This window comes from Rana temporaria, chromosome 2 (assembly GCF_905171775.1).
Source record: "Rana temporaria chromosome 2, aRanTem1.1, whole genome shotgun sequence".
In the NCBI taxonomy this organism is placed as follows: Eukaryota; Metazoa; Chordata; class Amphibia; order Anura; family Ranidae; genus Rana; species Rana temporaria.
In genome coordinates, this window is record NC_053490.1 from 184,834,453 (window position 1) to 184,853,024 (window position 18,572).

The window sequence follows — 18,572 nt, forward strand, 5'->3', positions numbered from 1 at the left end:
AATTTGCAGAGAAACTTAAATGTAGCAGATATGACTCCTTGGCACCAAAAGTATGCAAATATGTGGCTTTTTGGCAGGTGGGCCTCAACACACAGGCCACATTTTTGTACCAGAATGTAAACGCAGCACAGTTATGGCAGTGAACGTTACTTGTGACAGTCATGGCGGGCACATGATCATAAATCCTGGAATCTGAAACCCCTTGAAGGTCCAGGAGGCGCTAGCTCCAAGGGATTAAAGCATTTCATTTCTTACACCCTTTAATACAAACCTCTGGATAAGTGGTTTTCAAATCCTGTCCTCAGGACCCACTAACGCGCCAGGTTTGCAAGATCACTGAAATGCATCACAGGTGATATCATTTGCTGCTCAGTGATTGCAGTATTCTAGTCTGCATCTAATAAAATCTGGCCTGTTGGTGGGTCCTGAGGACAGGAGTTGAGAACCACTGGTGTAGGTACTGTGGAGAAGTTGAACCATGAAATTCTACACCAGAGGCATTAAACACTGCTCCTATACCTCTTTCAGTGGCAGCAGAAACTTTGCAGCCTTTAAAATTTAAAGAGGTTATAAACCCTCCATGTTTTTTTCACCTTGATGCATTAAGGTAAAAACTTCTGTCACTGACCCAGCCCCCTGTTTTACTTGCCTGAGTCCTGTATTCCCCCACCGGTGATGTGCTCTTGCCCTCTGCCTGTTATCTTGGCTCTTGATTGGATGGATAGATTGATGGCAGTGCAACCATTGGCTCCTGCTGCTGTCAATCAAATCCAATGATGCGGGGCATCCTACATTCGGTGTCTATGGATGCTGGACTCGTGAGCACGCCCGCAAGGTAACCTCTGGGAGAGCGCTTCTCCTAAGGGGTTATACGATGTGGGGAGGAGCTACCAGCATCGCCGTGGGACCCCAGAAGTCAAGCAAAGGGGCCACTCTGTGTGTAAAACGAACTGCATAGTTGAGGCAAGTATGACATTGTAAAGTTTAAACACCAGGTGCTGTTAGACTGAAACCTGAATTTCAGAGTCCATTATGATCTTTGAGTACACATTATTTTAAAGTACATGCAGCTAGGATCATTTTAAAGTGGAACTAAAGCCACAAGATACAGGTACTTGCCTCCATCTTTCAACAATTTACATTCCTTTCCAGCCGCTGTCCTTTCTTCCCAGGCTACATTGGTTGTCAGGTTTTCAACCTCCTAATTAACTGGCGGAGGGTGACGTGACTCGGAGCATGCACATGGGAGCCAAGTCGTCATTCTGGCACAGCCAGTGTGTGTTGCACATGGATGGGTCAGTGTACATGCAGTAAAACTGAGCAGGAATGTAGGTCTTATTTATTGTAGAACAGACCTAGCATGTTTCCTCTGCAATAAAAAGCTGCCTGCTCAGTTTTCCAAATTGTTGGTTTAGTTTGGCTTTGAAGCTGGTCCTATTGCCGATTACGTCATTGGGTGCATCAAAACAGAAGGGGATCCGTGTCTTAAAGTATAAAACCAGTAAGTTATTGCTGAATTAAAAGGTTGATGGCTAAAAAGAGAATTACCATTTAATACAAACTGGTTAAATTTGACTACAATTTTATTAATTTTATTTTTAAAACTATCAAATCGTGACGAGTTAATTGATTTTAAGTATTTGCGCCATTTAATAAGTATAAAATCTAACTGAATACATACATGGGAGTTTGTGAAATCTGTCAGTATTACTCTGGGAAGAACATTGCCTTCCCCCTCATGCTCATTCTGCATACTGAAAATTTCTGTGTTGGTACTTAATTATTTTTTTTTACAGTGTATAGATACTTCACAATTATCTATTTTCTTTTAACAGTGTCCTCACAGGCCCTGGCCAGACAGACAGTGGGGTCTCTGTATCTTTGATGATATAATTGAACATTGCAGTCCCACTTCCTTCAAATATGCAGAGTACTTTCTAAGACCCCTGCTTGAATCAATCTGTGACAACAGTCCGGAAGTCCGGCAGGCGGCTGCTTATGGTGTTGGCGTTATGGCTCAGTTTGGTGGAGATAACTATCGTCCTTTCTGCACAGGTATATGGATTTCTAATGCATATATATATATTGAGATTGAGGGGTATGGATGTTTCATGCAGTCTCTTATTTCTGTATTGTAGAAGCTCTTCCGCTGCTTGTTCAGGTTATCCAAGCTGCTGAATCCAAAACCAAAGAGAATATTAATGCAACAGAGAATTGCATTTCAGCTGTAGGAAAAATAATGAAGTTCAGGCCTGATTGTATAAACGTGGAGGAGGTCTTACCCCACTGGGTATCATGGCTACCACTGCACGAGGACAAAGAAGAAGCAGTTCATACTTTCAATTTTCTCTGTGACCTTATTGAAAGGTGAGCCTGTTTATTGCTGAAAGATAAATATGCACTGATTAGCCATAACTTTATTACGACCCACCTAATGGTGAAGTTGGTCCCCATTTTGCAACCAAAACAGCCCTGACCCATTAAGGCGTGGACACCACTAGACCGCTAAAGGTATTCTGTGGTATCTGGCACCTAACAGTAGACACATCCTTAGTCCTGTATGGTGCAAGGTGGGACTTCCGTGGCTCGAGCTTGTTGCAGCACATCCCACATATATGCTTGGCTGGATTGAGATTTGGAGGACATATCGGCACCCCATGCTCATTGTGGTCCTTAAAGTAGAGTTCCACCCACATCTTTAAAAAAAAAAAAAAAAACTTATTACTCATAATGCATATCATTAAAATCGAATTGTCATTAGCGCTGCCTTTAGAAGATGATTAAAAAATGCCTTATTTTTCATTCTTGGGGATTCCCATCTTGTGGGCAAAAGAAGCCCACAAGCATATTTTCCGGGATATGGCGCGGCTCTATTCCCAGCATGCACCGCCTGTTCTCGCGCATGCACAGTAATATCACAAAGGTGCTGTAAACTATACAGGTTGCCATCAAGACGGGTGTCGGAAGTGCCCGCCCTGTTGTGATGGCAACAAAGCCCTTGGCGCTGCCCACCGACTCCTGGCAAATGACACATCTCCCAGGAGCAGTAGTGAGCAGAGGAGCCAAGGGAAGTGACATCAGGAGCTGTGGTGGGGAAGATTAGAAGTAACTACATAGCAACAGGAATTAAAAGTGAAGTAAAAAAGAAAAATGTTTGCTGCACATTTTGTTAAATTATTTTTATGGGTGGAACGCCACTTTAAAGTGATTGTAAAGGTCTGTGTTTAAAAAAAAAGTTATACTTGTCTGCTCTGAGTTTTGCACGGAGCGGACGAGATCCTCCTTTTCTGGGTGGCACTCCTGACGCCTCCTTCAAGGAAAGCTGTTTTCAAGTCCATTGACTAACAGGACTAGGCCCAGCCCCTGCTCCTATGTCACTGGATTTGACTCTATCCAATGAGCACCTGAGATCGTGGCTGGAGCAGCTGTGCTTGTAGCTGGAGCGGTCGGGTTAAGCCAAGAAAAAAGGGTGGGCTCTGGGGGACAGCTGCAGCGCTGGCTTTTCACATTTTTAATGCATTGAGGTAAAAAACCATGATGGTTTACAGCTTTTTTTTTTTCCCATTCAGCCTTCTTCCCATATTGCATTCTGGTGCCTTCCCTCCCAAACCTCCATCCACTCCCAGCAAAGGGACGCAAATGCACACGGAAATCTACATGTCATAAAAATATTTATCATACTAGGCCACCTTCTTACAATGCTCTGTGGTCCAATTCTGATGCTAATGTACACATTGCAGGCACATGACTCCCCAGCACCCGACACCCTGACCGTTGTGCAGCTACCCATGCACAACAAACTGCAATGCCCATTTTTTTCTTTTTTCTTTCAACTTCAGGAACAGGTTTACTTTGCTGCCTAATATATCTGATTGGCTTTCAGATGCCATTGTAACAAGATACATAATGATATTCACTTGACCTGTAAGTGGTCATAGTTATAGCTGATCAGTGTAAGTTTTTTTTTTTTCTTTTTTTTTTTTTTCATCACGGCACATTTTTGTGAATGTTTGCTTTGCAGGAATGTGAGAAATTAGTTTACTAATGTGTGCATCACAATAAAGTAAGTTTTCTATAATGAATAGTAATGTTCTATCTATCAATTATAAAGTGTCTAAAAAAAATAAAATTCTCCTCCATTATGACTTGTTTGCATCAGCATTGTAACATAAGAACAAGACCATTTGTCTTATGTTTTTGTACAGCGTGTTGGGATGATTTGGCATGTGCCTGACAAAGGGATCCTGCGTGACTCTGAAACGTTGCACTCTCCTTGTGTTGTGATCATGCAATAAATCATCAGTTTGGACCCTATTCAAGGCGTTCTATGGTGTGCTGGCAAATATCTACATTGTGACTTGAACCAGTTTCCAGCTGGTTGTTGCTGCAGCACCCTAATTTTAGAGCTCACCTGGGAATGTGTGCGATGGGGATATGAAGTATGATCTGTAGCATCGCACTCGTGAAATACATTAACCTGACATGAGTTAAAAATAAAGGAATTCCTGCAATGCTATTAATGTATTGCAGCCTATGCACACACGTGCATGTGTTTTACATATACAGTAATACTCAATGTGAACAAGCCCTAGGTATATAAACTTTTTTTTATTATTATTGACCCTTGTTGGCTAGTTGATTTAAAGTCTACACACCCCTGTTAACATGTCAGGTTTCTGTGATGTAAAAAGACAAAGGTTAATAATTTCAGAACTTATTGTGACATATAACTCAATCGGAAAAACAAACCTTTTTCCCTGTTCGTCTTTCAGGACAGGTACTGTAGAGAGACACAGGCTCCTCCCCTCTTAGGAAACACCGCCTTCCAATTAAGGATTTAAGCCTCATCCTCCCTCAGCTCCTCAGTTTATGGTGTTTCCTCCGGCAGGAGACACCGCTGGGGCCGAGAGCCAGACAGCTGGGGAGGCTGGGGCTATGTTTTCTGAGGAGGGGGGTCCTGGACTCTTTTTTTTCTCAGTCCTGCAACTACCTGATTGGGCTAGTGAGCTCTAAAATCGAAGGTACCTGTTGCGCTGCGTGCCTCGGCGTTCTTGGGGAAGTATTTGACCGAGGGGGTCCTTTTCCTTTCGTCCAGGGGGGCGCTGCAGGCGGCGTGTCGGCTCCCTGTGTAATCACACAGTTAGGTCAGGAGCTGAGACCGGCCGGATGACGGGTGACGTCAGATCCGGAAGGGGCGGGCACTTCCGCCGGATACGCGTCTTCTAGGCCCAGACGCGGCAGAGGATAAGGACCACACGCCAGGCTGGTGCGGCCTACGCTTTTCAGCCGTGGGGACGGCATTCGGAGCGTGTCCATCGACCACAGCCTAGACCGGAGATGTCGGAAGCAGAGGCTTCACACGCGCCTCCGGAGGACAGCAGCACCAGCCACTCTAAGGTAGGAACCCTGGGGTGGTGTTCCTTTACCTTCTTTTCAGCTTCACTGGTGTATTCTCCTGGTGGTCGGGGGGTGAGGTAGTGTGTCCCTTGGTGATGGTTGGCTAGGGGGAAAAAACACTCCTGGTGGTTTGCTGTTTTTAAAAGAAACGCTGATAGCCTCTCATACCTGCTCTTGCTTTTTACTGTGTTTTACAGAAATCCACAGAAAAATCGGGTCATAGCTCCAAGAAGAGGTGTCCTTCCTGTAAAACTTCTTTAGGAGAGACCTGGAACAAAGCACTGTGCAGACGCTGTATTGAGGGGTTAATCAGGGAGAAAGAGGCAGAGCAGGGTTCTGAGCTAGCAACTACAGTGAAAGAGCTTACCAGCACTTTTCAATCTTTTAAGGATCTGTTTGCTGGTTTTCAGTTGCCACAGAGTAGCCCTTCTCCAGTGCAGCAGGTTAATCCACCTGGTCCTGTGGTACTTCCCTCCGTAAGTGGAGAGAACCCAGAGGACTTCAGAGAGGACGCTGAGGAAGAGCGAGATAGTGCCGCTTCTGACTCCCAAGGGGAGTCTGAAGGGGAAGGGAAGGAGGGGGAACCCTCAAGGAATTCCCGATATAAGCTTTCCCTTGAAGAAGTGGATGACCTCTTAGGGGCAATCCACGCTACGTTGGGGATCCCTGAAGAGAAAAAAGCACTATCGCTCCATGACAGAATGTTCATGGGCTTAGGGGAACAAAAGAAAAGAGTTTTCCCGGTCCATGAGGTCTTGGTCCAGACCATCAAAAAAGAGTGGCAGGATCCGGAAAGGAAACCCTTCCTTTCAAATGCATTGAAGCGAAGATTTCCCTTTTCTGAGGAAGAAGCCTTAGTTTGGAACAAAATTCCCAAATTAGATGCGGCATTCTCACAGGTGTCCAGACACACTGACTTGGCGTTTGAAGACATGGGGGTGCTTTCAGACCCCATGGACAGAAGAATGGATTCACTTCTGAAGAAATCGTGGGATTCTTCACAGGGGAATCTCAAGCCTGCCATGGCAGCTACAGTGGTAGCTCGCAACATGGAACATTGGCTCACGCAATTGAAAGCGCACATTGAAGCAGGGACACCCAAAGAAACTGTTTTGGCCTCTTTTCCTACACTACTGAATGGGGTAGCGTATCTAGCAGACGCATCAGCAGAGTCTATACGCATGTCTGCGCGCTCTGCGGCCTTGTCTAATTCGGCAAGGAGAGCCTTATGGCTCAAGACATGGCAAGGGGATAGCGCATCTAAGGTTAAATTGTGCGGTATTCCCCTCACAGGAGACCTGCTGTTTGGACCAGGTTTGGAGGCTGTTCTTGACCGAACAGCCGACAAAAAGAAAGCCTTTCCTCTAAAGAAAAAGTTTGGGGGACAGGCAAAGAAGAAGTTCTGGTCCCAGAAGAAAGTAGAAACCCCTAAACCAGAAGGGAAAAGGAAGTTTTGGGGGCCGAAAGGTAAGGGGCGCGGAGCAGCGATTTTTCGTGCTCCTGAACAACCCCAAAAACCACAATGACGAAGTCAAGGTGGGGGGAAGATTGGGGGCCTTTCTCCCACAATGGGAAATGATCACCAGCAATCAATTTGTGCTGGGGATCATAAGGCGAGGATACAAATTAGAATTCTCAAAGCCTCCTCCGTTAAGACTTTTGATCACCGAGCTACCAAAATGCAAGGAGAAATCATTAGCTCTTCTTTCCTCCCTTCAGGAGTTGGAGGATCAGGAGGTAGTGGTTCGGGTCCCGACAGAAGAGACAGGCAGGGGCTTCTATTCCCACATTTTTGTGGTTCGCAAACCATCAGGGAAGTTCAGACTTATACTGAATCTGAAGCCCCTGAATCTCTCGGTCACTTACAAAAGATTCCGGATGGATTAAATTTACTCAGTAAAGACCCTTCTCCCCCCCAATTGCTTTATGGCATCAATAGATCTGAAGGATGCCTATTTGCACATCCCTATAGCAGAGGGTTATCAGAAGTTTCTGAGATTGGCAGTAAGGTCCAAGGAAGGGACATTTCACCTTCAGTTCAAAGCCCTTCCCTTCGGGCTCTCCTCTTCCCCCCGCATCTTCACCAAAGTTATGGTGGAGGTCTTGGCGTTCCTTCGTCTCAGAGGGATCTCAGTGATAGCGTACCTGGACGACCTGTTACTGTTTGCAGGGTCACCGGAACAGCTGTCCCAGGATCTCCGGGTAACAAGAGAGGTCCTGGAAAGCCTGGGATGGCTTTTGAATCTGGAGAAATCCAGTCTAGTGCCATCTCAAAGGGTCACCTTCCTGGGGTACGAACTGGACTCAACCAGACAGATGGTCTTTCTCCCAGCAGAAAAAATACAAAAAGTAGACAGGGCAATGCTACTTCTTCAGGGCAGCTCTCAGCTCACAATAAGGAAAGCCATGTCAGCCTTGGGTCTTCTAACTTCCACACTTCCGGCGGTACAGTGGGCAGGGTTGCATTTTCGTCCCTTACAACTTTACATCTTAAGTGTCTGGGATCGCAACCCGGGGTCCCTGGATGCTCTAATTTCAGTACCGATTCAGGTCAAGAGAGCCCTCTGGTGGTGGAGGAAGGGGGCGAACCTGTTACAAGGGCTGGAGTGGATTTGTCCAATATCCAGGACAGTAACAACGGACGCCAGTGGCACAGGATGGGGAGCACATCTGAATTCTTCTCTGATGCAGGGTACCTGGGAAATAGAGGACTCAAAGAGATCCTCGAATTGGAGGGAGCTGAAGGCTATAGATCTGGCCCTCAGAGCCTTTCAAAGAGATCTTCAGGGTCATCATGTCCGAATCCGTTCGGACAATTCCTCCGCAGTTGCCTATATCAACAGGCAGGGGGGCACCAGGAGCCAGTCCTTGTGGAAGCTGACAGAGTCCATCCTCAAATGGGCAGAGACCAACATTTTGTCTCTTTCTGCGATTCATCTGAGGGGGGAGCAGAATCAAGTCGCAGATTTCCTCAGCAGGAAAAAGCTGAGGGAGGGCGATTGGGTCCTGAACCAAGAGGTTTACGAAGTGATCACTCAAAGGTGGGGAATACCGGAGGTGGATCTGTTCGCCTCAAGGGGAAATACCAAGACACGGCTATTTTTTTCCCTGAACAGGTGGGACGGAGCACTAGGGGTGGATGCTTTAGCACAGACCTGGCAGTTCGTCAGGTGTTATGCTTTCCCCCCTCCGGTTCTGATTCCAGCAGTTTTGAGAAAGCTGCAAAGGGAAAACACAACGCTGATTCTGATTGCACCCCATTGGCCCAGGAGACCATGGTTTTCCATTCTGAAGAGTCTATCAGTAGAACCTCCTTGGATTTTGCCAATCCGGGAAGACCTTCTTACTCAGGGTCCAGTCTGCTGTCCGCAGGTGGAGAGGTGGAACCTAGCAGCCTGGCTTCTGAGGAGGAGCTGCTAAGAAACAAGGGCTTTTCAGAACGACTAATAGCAACCCTTCTAAGCTGCAGGAAGAAGGAGACGCAAGCAATCTATCTTAAAGTTTGGAAGCGTTTTAACAACTGGTGCTTGGAAAGCTCTTTCAAGGTTCATAGCTCGATAGCAGTATTGGAATTTCTGCAGGCAGGAGCAGACAAGGGGCTGGCCATTAGCACACTGAAGGGTCAGGTCTCAGCTTTGAGTGTTTTCCTAGAAAGACAGTTAGCATCTGACCCATGGGTTTCTAGGTTTTTTAAGGCCTTGAGTAGAAGAAGACCAGTTAGAGCCCCCAACTTCCCAGTATGGGATCTTTCATTAGTTCTACAGGCTCTTACAGAGGAACCATTTGAGCCGCTAGAGAGTAGTACTTTAGAGGTGATCACACTCAAGACTGTATTCTTGGTAGCGATCACCACCGCTAGAAGAGTGAGTGAACTCGAAGCCCTGTCAATTAGGGCGCCCTTTTTTCAGATTTTTCCGGACCGCATTATTTTTAAGACGGATCCGGCCTTTTTACCGAAGGTATCTTCTAATTTTCACAGAAGTCAAGAAATCACATTGCCTTCTTTTTGTTCGAATCCTGTGAGGGAACAGGAACACAAATTTCACAGTTTAGATGTAAGGAGGTGTGTCCTACAATACTTAAATAGCACAGAGCAGGTCAGGAAAACTGATTCTCTTTTTGTTTTATTTTCGGGGTCCAAAAAGGGGTCCAGAGCCTCTAGGCGCACGATAGCCAGATGGTTAAGATCGGCCATTATTCAGGCATATATATCTAAGGGGGTGGAGCCTCCACAGGGTATTAAGGCACATTCCACCAGGGCTGTAGCAGCTTCACAGGCAGAGTGTGCTGGTGCTTCCCCGGAGCAGATCTGTAAGGCTGCAACATGGTCTAGTTTCTCGACTTTCGTGAAACACTACAGACTGGACCTGCTTTCGACCAAGGATCAAGCCTTTGGACGCAAAGTACTACAAGCAGTGGTCCCACCCTAGGGTAAGGTGCTCGCTTATCCTCTCTACAGTACCTGTCCTGAAAGACGAACAGGGAAAAATGGGGTTACTTACCGGTAACATCCCTTTTCCAGGAGTCTTTCAGGACAGCACTGGTACCCACCCTTTTTTTCTAGGGGTATTTCTGAAAAACTCATCATACAAGGCCGTCAGGTAAGATGAAAAGTGATATTTATTTGACGTGTTCTTGTGTCTCCCCAGCTGGCCGGAGGTACTCTGGAAAAACTGAGGAGCTGAGGGAGGATGAGGCTTAAATCCTTAATTGGAAGGCGGTGTTTCCTAAGAGGGGAGGAGCCTGTGTCTCTCTACAGTACCTGTCCTGAAAGACTCCTGGAAAAGGGATGTTACCGGTAAGTAACCCCATTTTTTAGTGTTCACACACTCTTATAACTGGGGATGTAGCTGTGTTCAGAATTAAACAATCACATTCCACCTAGGAGTCAGTACATGCCTGCCATCATTTTAACCACTTTAGGCAGCATGTTGGTCCGGTCCTTAAGACCCAAGGTGTTTTTACAATTTGGCACTGCGCTGCTTTAACTGGTAATTGCGCGGTCATGCAATGTTGTACCGAAACAAAATCTGCGTCCTTTTCTTCCCACAAATAGAGCTTTCTTTTGATGGTATTTGATTGCCTCTGCGTTTTTTTTTTTTTTTTGCGATATAAACGGAAAAAAGATTGTTTTTTTTTTTTTCAAAAAAAAAAAAAAAAGATTTCTCTTCCGTTCATAGACGGACACAGCCTTCTTTGACATTAGGGTTATGCTTCTTCCTACCAGGAAAGTTTAGGCAGAATTTAACAGCACTTAAAGTGTTAAAACCTTTCCTTTGTGCCGCTCCTCCCAGGGGGCGTGGCTCCCCCAGGCATAACCCACACCCTGCTCTAGAAGCCTCAGTCTTTTTCTGCCTAACGACAGGAGAGGAGTCAGGCACTTCTGGAGTCCCTGTACTCTGGAGTTTTTTTTCTTGCGATTTTTCTCGCTTTTATTATTTTGTTCCTGCATTTTTGAATCCTGTGATTTTTCTATCAACAGCCGACTGGGTGACAGGCTGGGTCTTGACTCTTGTAGTCCCCCCCCCCCCCCCCCATGTTCGGCCATCGAGCGTGTGCCGGCCCTTAGCTCAGCTTTGGGACGTCCACGACAGGCCCCGTTGCTCCAGGGGCTGCCGGGGAACTTCGGTTCTAGGGCACACATATGACCGGTCTCTATGGCTTTGTCAGTGTGTCTGGCCGACAGCCATGCCGTTTACGGACGTTGGTTCTGTCTGGGATACCTCCAGCCGGGTAGTCGCAGGACGGGTAAGTAGTGGCCCATTACTCAGGAAAGTGGTCTGGCTGGTGTTTTCCCTGGGGAGGTCGACTGAGGGTCCGTCCTGCTTTTCTCTCTCCCCTTCCTCTCCCTCCTTCCCCTGACTGGGTAGTGGCTGTGAAGGGGGGCCTCCTGGGTTTTCTTACCACCGGGGCCCGTGTGTTGTTGGGGGACTGTGTTGTTACTCTGGGGGGTGCTGCTGTGTTCTATGAGGTGATTTTTACCTCAGACGGCGGCCATCTTGGAAATCTCCTTGGTAACGCTGTGATTCTTCCCTGAGGTGACACACAGCACAGCCTCTGGTCTCTTGTAACAGTTTTAGTGCTGTAACAGTTTTAGTGCTGTGAAACGCTGTGATTCTTCCCTGAGGTAACAGACACATCACAGCCAGCACATCAGAGCACACCTCAGGTTTTTCAGCTCTCTGCAGCTGGGTGGGGTGCTGAATACCAGGGGCCCCCATGCTCTGCAATAGCAGCAAGGAGGTGACCAGTGGGTTTTTTTTGTCCTGCCTTGCAGGGTGGGTGACTCAGCGCTGACACTATGGAACCTGAGCCAGGTCTCCCTCTCAAGCTATGCCTGAGTTAACCCTTAACGCCCCTTCCCTTGCCACATCTGTTATGTTGGCTGTCCTGGGTTTCTTGCCAGGTTTGAAGCAGCTAGTGCCCGGATGGGGGGTTAAAAGCGCCCCGTCCCTGAGCCTGCTTCTGGGGATGTGTCTGACACAGACTCGCTGTTTTTTCTGGTTCTGTTATGTCAGAGGCTGCGGGTTTAACACTTATGGATAGTGAGGATGACTCTGCTGCAGTCAGTTGCTGGCAAGAATTTGTTGGAGCTCTTGTTTCTGCGATGCGTGAGACTCTAAAAATTGAGGATGTGGCGGAGACACCTCCGTGTCGGTACCAGCAGACCGCCACGCACCGCTGAAGTGTTTCCTTGTGTTCCTTTATTTGGTCAATATGTTATACAAGGAATGGGATGCACCGCAGGGGGGGGACCATTTTCAATTGTCCTTCCCATTCGGCGGGTTTTCGCCAAGGTGCTCGTCCCGATACTGGCCCGGCTGTGACAGCGGGGGTTTGTTATCATGGGATGTCTGGACGACATTCTCCTACGAGCTTCTTCGAGCTCTGCATTGGCGAAGCCGTGTATCACGTGTCAGGCTCTCCGAGTGTTCGGCTGGTTTCTGGATTGTCCTGAAATCAGGGTTGATTCCGTCTCAGGGACTGGAATACCTGGGACTAGTCCTGGATTCCGCCGGGGCGGGAGTGTTTTTCTCCTAACGGAAAAACTTCAGACTCTGCTATCTGCTGTGCAGCAGTTGCCGACCCAGAAGCGGTCATCTCGGCGATTCTGCAGGAGGGTTCTGGGTCCGTTGGTGGCATCTTTCGAGGCGGTTCCGTATGTCCAATTCCACACCAGGGTACTACGGTGGGAATTGCTGTCACGTTGGGACAAGCTTCCGTCATCTCTGGATTACCAGATTTAATTGAGTCATCTGCTCAGGTCTCCCCTGGTGTGGTGGCTGGCGTTTCCGGTGCTTCGGGCCGGAAAGTCGTTTTTCTGCAGGCCACTGGACAGTGCTCGCGACAGATGCCAGCCTCTCCGGTTGGGGAGGGGGCACCCAGTCAGCCCAGGGGCACTGGACTAAGGTGGAGTCCTGCCTACTGATCAACGTTCTGGAGCTCCGAGCAATCAAGCTTTGCCTTGCCAGGTGGTCCCTGGATCTACAGGGCCGACAGGTCGGGATCCTGCCCGATGACGCCACGGCCGTGGCGTAGGTTGATCATCAGGGATGCACACGGAGTTCTGTTGCAGTGACGGGGGTCGCGCACATCCTTTCGGTGGGCCCAAGGGTCCGTTCCGGCTCTATCGGCCGGGTACATTCCGGGAGTACGGAATTGGCTAGCCGACCTCCTAAGTCGCACTACACTGGGCCAAGGAGAGTGATCTCTCCACCCGCAGGTGTTTCGGGGTCTGTGCCAAAAAAGTGGGGCACTCTGGACGTGGACCTTCTAGCATCCCGTCTCTATAGGTAGGTGCCACGGTTCGTGGCCAGGTGTAAGGACCCGTGGGCGGACGTGTCGGGTGCGTTGGCTCCTTGGGGTCACTATCGTCTACTTTACACCTTCCCTCCTCGGAAGCTTCTTCCTCGCCTGCTGCACAGAGTGGAAGCTGTAGGGATTCTATCAACCCTGATTGGCCGCGTCGCTCCTGGTACGCGGACCTAATGCGTCTGCTGGCAGACGCCCCCTAGCGTCTTCCCCTGGGAGTTTATCTTCTGTTACAGGGTCCGATCTTCCACCCTGTTTCACAGCCAACGGCTTTAGTGGCGTGGCTGTTGAGAGCCAGGGGCCGAAGGACCGAGGCCTATTGGGCTCGGTGGTCTCTACCGTGCTCCGTGCACGGAAGTCTACCTCACGTAGGATTTCTCATCATACATGGAAGGCCTACATCTCTGCGGGTGAGGTGATGAAATGGCACCCTCGTACATACGTGGTGTACAGGGTTCTGCTGTCTTTACAGCAGGGAGTGGTTCGGGCTCTCGCCTTAAGTACGGTTAGGAGCCAGATTTTTGCTCTGGCTGTTTTTACTTGCAGCGACCCTTGGCGTAGCACTCCTGGGTGCGTACGTTGGGTCAGGGGGTCTGGCAGGTGACCCCTCCGGTGCGCCCTCCATTACCCCCATGGGACTTGAATTTAGTCTTTTAGGTGCTTCGGGATGCTCCCTTTGAGGACATTCGGGAGGTTTTTTGTTTATTGTCACAAATGGTAATTCTATTTCTGGTAGCGATTTACCTCGATCAGACGGGTGTCTGTCTGATCTGGCGGCCTTGTCTTGCAAGGCTCCCTACTTGGTCATCCGTAAGGTCGTTTCGGCTTGTCACATTGATGGGGACATTGTTCTTCCATCCTTATGTCCTCGGCCGTAATGCCACAAAAAAAAAAAATTCAATCACTTGGGGCAAAAAAATTAAATATTCCATGGACTCAACATGCCTCTCAGCAAATAGCTTGGGGTGTCTTCTTTCCAAAATGGGGTCATTTGGGGGGTCAAGATGTGTGCCATCTTGGCATTTTATGGCCTTCAAAACTATGATAGGTAGTGAGGAGTGAAATCAAACATTTATGCCCTTAGAAATCTTGAAGGCTGTGCTTGGTTTTCGGGGCCCCGTACGCGGCTAGGCTCCCAAAAAGTCCCACACATGTGGTATCCCCGTACTCAGGAGAAGCAGCAGAATGTATTTTGGGGTGCAGTTCTACATATAACCATGGCATGTGTGAGCAATATATCATTTAGTGACAACTTTGTGCAAAAAAAAAAAATCAGTTTATCATATTCCCGCAACTTGTGTCAAAATATAAAATATTCCATGGACTCGACATCCCTCTCAGAAAATAGCTTGGCGTGTCTACTTTCCAAAATGGGGTCATTTGGGGGGTTTTTGTGCTATTTTGGCATTTTATGGCCTTCGAAACTGAGATAGGTAGTGAGGAGTGAAATCAAAAATTTACACCCTTAGAAAGCCTGAAGGCGGTGATTGGTTTTTGGGGTCCTGTACGCGGCTAGGCTCCCAAAAAGTCTCATGTGGTATCCCGTACTCAAAAGAAGCAGCAGAATGTATTTTGGGGTGTAATTCCACATATGGGGGGAGTATGCTTTGCGCGTGGGTGTAAGCGTTACTGGCATTAGCTACCTAGCGGCACCAGCGACACTAATACAGCGATCAGAAAAACGATTGCTTAGTGACGCTGGCAATAGGGGGTGAAAGGGTTAACTCTAGGGGCAATCAGGGGTTAAAACCTTTATTAGAAAATGTATGGGGGTACCTAACGCTATAAAAACCTGGCGGGCGAACCTCAAAAAATAACTAGCTACCTAGCGGCACGAGCGACACTAATACAGCGATCAGAAAAACGATCGCTTAGTGACGCTGGCAAAAGGGGGGTGAAAGGGTTAACTAGGGGGTGATCAAGGTGTTAAAAGTGTTAGGTCCAGGGTAGCCCCTACCCCCCAATAAAGGTTTTAACCCCTTCATCACCCCCTAGTTAACCCTTTCACTCCCCTTTTGCCAGCATCACTAAGCGATCGTTTTTCTGATCGCTGTATTAGTGTCGCTCGTGCAGCTAGGTAGCTATTTATTTTTTTAGATTCGCCGCCATGTTTTTATAGCGTTGGGTACCCCCATACATTTTCTAACGCTATAAAAACATGGTGGCGAACCTCAAAAAAAAAACTAGCTACCTAGTGGCACGAGCGACACTAATACAGCGATCAGAAAAACGATCGCTTAGTGACGCTGGCAAAAGGGGGGTGAAAGGGTTAACTAGGGGGTGATCAAGGGGTTAAAACCTTTATTGGGGGGGCGGTAGGGGGCTACCCTGGACCTAACACTAACTGCCTGTCACACTGATACTAAATGCAGTGATCAGTAAATGATCACTGCTATTTAGTGACAGTGTGGGGGGGGGGGGGTTTGTGTGCCTATGTGTACTGGTGTCAGTGTAGTGCTTGTGTACTCGCTGTGTGATTCCTCCGCCGGACGAATATACCGGCGGGAGGAGCGGTGACATCACTTCCTCCTCTGCCTGTGTTTACAGTGCAGGCAGAGGAGGACGCACATTGGCTGAGAGCGATCCCGGATCGCTCCTGAAGCCACGGGGACCGCTGCAAGTACCGGGGGGGGGGGGGGGTCCCCACGTCAAGCAGAGCACGTACAGTTACGTTGATGTGCCTGTCCGTGCCATTCTGCCGACGTAAATGTACATGCGGCGGTCCGGAAGTGGTTAAAGTGCCTCTGATTAACCTCAAAGTTCAGCTCTTCTGAAAGGGATGTTCTGACATTTTCTTGGACCCCTTTCACACTGGGGCGTTTTTAGCACTAAAAATAGCACCTGTAAAGCACCTCCCCAGTGTGAAATCCTGGGTGCTTTCACACTGCAAGATGGGGAAAAGTCCTGCAGGCAGCATCATTGGGGTGGGAGCGGTGTATACACCGCTCCCTAAACTCCCTGCCCATTGAAATGAATGGGCAGCGCTTCTGTGGTACCGCAACATGGGTGCTTTTAACCCTGTTTCAGTTTAACCGGGTTGTGCAGTTTTTAGGTCACATTTAAAGGTGGGAAAAGTTCTGAGATATTAAACAAAAAAATTCTCCACAGAAACCTGACATTTTAACAGGGGTGTGTAGACCTTGTGTATCCACCGTATGCAATACAGCTAGCTTTAAGTTTACATTTTAAATGGTTATTAATGTTTTTTTTGTTTTTCTTTTTATCCACAGTAATAACCCTATTGTGTTAGGACCCAACAATTCAAATTTACCCAAAATATTTAGTATCATAGCTGATGGCGGTGTTCATGAATCTATTAAAACTGAGGACGTATGTGGCAAAAGACTTGCTAATGTTGTTCGACAAGTTCAGGTGAGCTTTGTTCACTCAAGATTGTTATGCAATGCCTTCTGTAGAGTATAAACTAATACTTGTGGTGTGTGTGGTGTGTTTTTTTTTTTTTATTTATTTTTTTTTTTTTTAAATTAGCAAATCTATTAGAAGCTTGATTCAAAAGTCTTTACCCTGCAATATTTGTGGGAAGAGAGAGGGGAGGAAAAGAGTTCTGCTTTTCTGGAAATATAATTTGGGCTTTGATTATATACTTTATTTATTGGCGTATAACACTCACTTTTTTACCCTGAAAATGGAGGGTAAACTGTGCGTGGGTGTTATACGCAGGGGGCTGTGGAAAGTTTTTTTTTTTTTTTCCCCTGAAACTTCCCTCTTAGTTAAGGTGCGTGTTATACGGTATATTGGTGCACAATGCTTTTTCTACATCGATTTGTACAAAATCCATCATGGGCACAGCCAAATGTCAGTTACAGACCTCTTATGCCAACTTGTCTAAGCTATGATCTCTACATAACTCTACCCCCAGCACTATAGTTTGTTGGTGCTTGATCGAAGCATGAATTCTGTCAAATTTGAGAAGTATTAAGATGCTTATGTTACTGATGTGTAAATGTATATTTAGTTTAATGTTGTGTTTTTTTTTTATTTTTTTAGGCCTCTGGAGGACTGTTTACAGAATGTGTTGCACAGCTTACTGCTGTTCAGCAGAAAGCTTTACAAGATCTCCTTAGCACCGTGTGAGGGCCTCATACCATTTCCATATATATCAGGAAAACTAACATCAGACTTACCTCTTCTGTTTAGGTTTTTTTTGTTTGTTTTGTTCCCAGCAAAAAGGAGCAGTAGTGCTTTTAGGCCGTTTTTCTGCAGGCTAAAAGACTGGGAGGAATATAAACCATTCTCCAAACTGAACTGTGAGAGAAAATAATCTATTCTTTGAAGCAAGATGCTTTCCTGCTGGCCTACAGATTAACTTTTAAAGGATTCTTTCCTTTCTGTCTCCAGTTTTCCAACATAAGTGGTTAAGGAGAACTACTTTCCATTGTCAATTATCAACAGTTCAGGAGTTGAGAGGGATTTAGATTGGTTCTAAGGCAAATTGACTTAATTCCTGAGTGCCCAGAGGGTCTGCAAAGCTTTTTATAAAATGGTACTCCCCACATCATTCATTAGAATGGTGTGGTGAGTTCATAACTAGTAACTTAGCACGATGTTATAATCGTCAAGGCAGATTTGTCTATAGTATTAACGCTACTCGAGTCGAATGGAAGCAAATTCCTGTATCCTGGGAAAATAGTCGGTGTGGTATTCAAAATGAAATTTTGCACAGATTTATATTGGCTTATATATATATATTATTTTTTTTTTTTTGGTCACCCATTGTGCCCAAATAAATTGTTAATTGATACAGGAAAATATGTAGCTTCAGGCCCTTGAATGTGAAATGTCATTTTGGCATGTCTGGCAATATCTCCTTCACTCCTCAATAAACAATGAAATACAAACACCGGAATGTGCATTGGTTCCCTGCTGTCTTGAATTAATCTTTTTGTATAAATGCCATCTAGTAGCACACATGAAAGGAGATTTTGTATTTTAATAAACAGCTATTTGCTTTTGACCTTTTCATGTAGTAGTGATGGGACCACACTTTCCACTGTCACACTTTCCACTGTCACCCTTTTAAACTAAAAACTACAGTCCATTTCTGTATGGAATAATTCACAAAAGGCCATTATTTCAGCTTGATTTGCATTGCCAGATTTACCAGCATGTGGTATGGTAGGTGAAATTACAGACCTAAATTCTAGGTGTCGAGTGAGGGCTCCTTTTGTGCTATAAAGGTGATGCCACTTAAATTTTTCAAATTGGTTTATACTTTGCTAGATAAACCACTATATATATATATATATATATATATATATATATATATATATATATATATATATATATATATATATATATATATATATATATATATATAATTTTTTTTTTTTTTTTAACTAGTT

General features: G+C 46.4%; 1 protein-coding gene across 1 annotated transcript in view; it reads left to right on the forward strand.

Annotated features, from left to right (window-relative positions):
* IPO5 (importin 5) overlaps nt 1-18,182 on the forward strand; it is a 110,655-nt gene extending 92,473 nt beyond the window's left edge. Inside the window, exons 23-26 of the mRNA XM_040336126.1 lie at nt 1,836-2,055; nt 2,139-2,367; nt 16,440-16,581; nt 17,218-18,182. Coding sequence (XP_040192060.1) covers nt 1,836-2,055; nt 2,139-2,367; nt 16,440-16,581; nt 17,218-17,304 — 678 coding nt within the window. The 3' untranslated portion in view covers nt 17,305-18,182. The remainder of the gene's footprint in view (nt 1-1,835; nt 2,056-2,138; nt 2,368-16,439; nt 16,582-17,217) is intronic.
* The last annotated feature ends 390 nt before the right edge of the window (nt 18,183-18,572 follow it).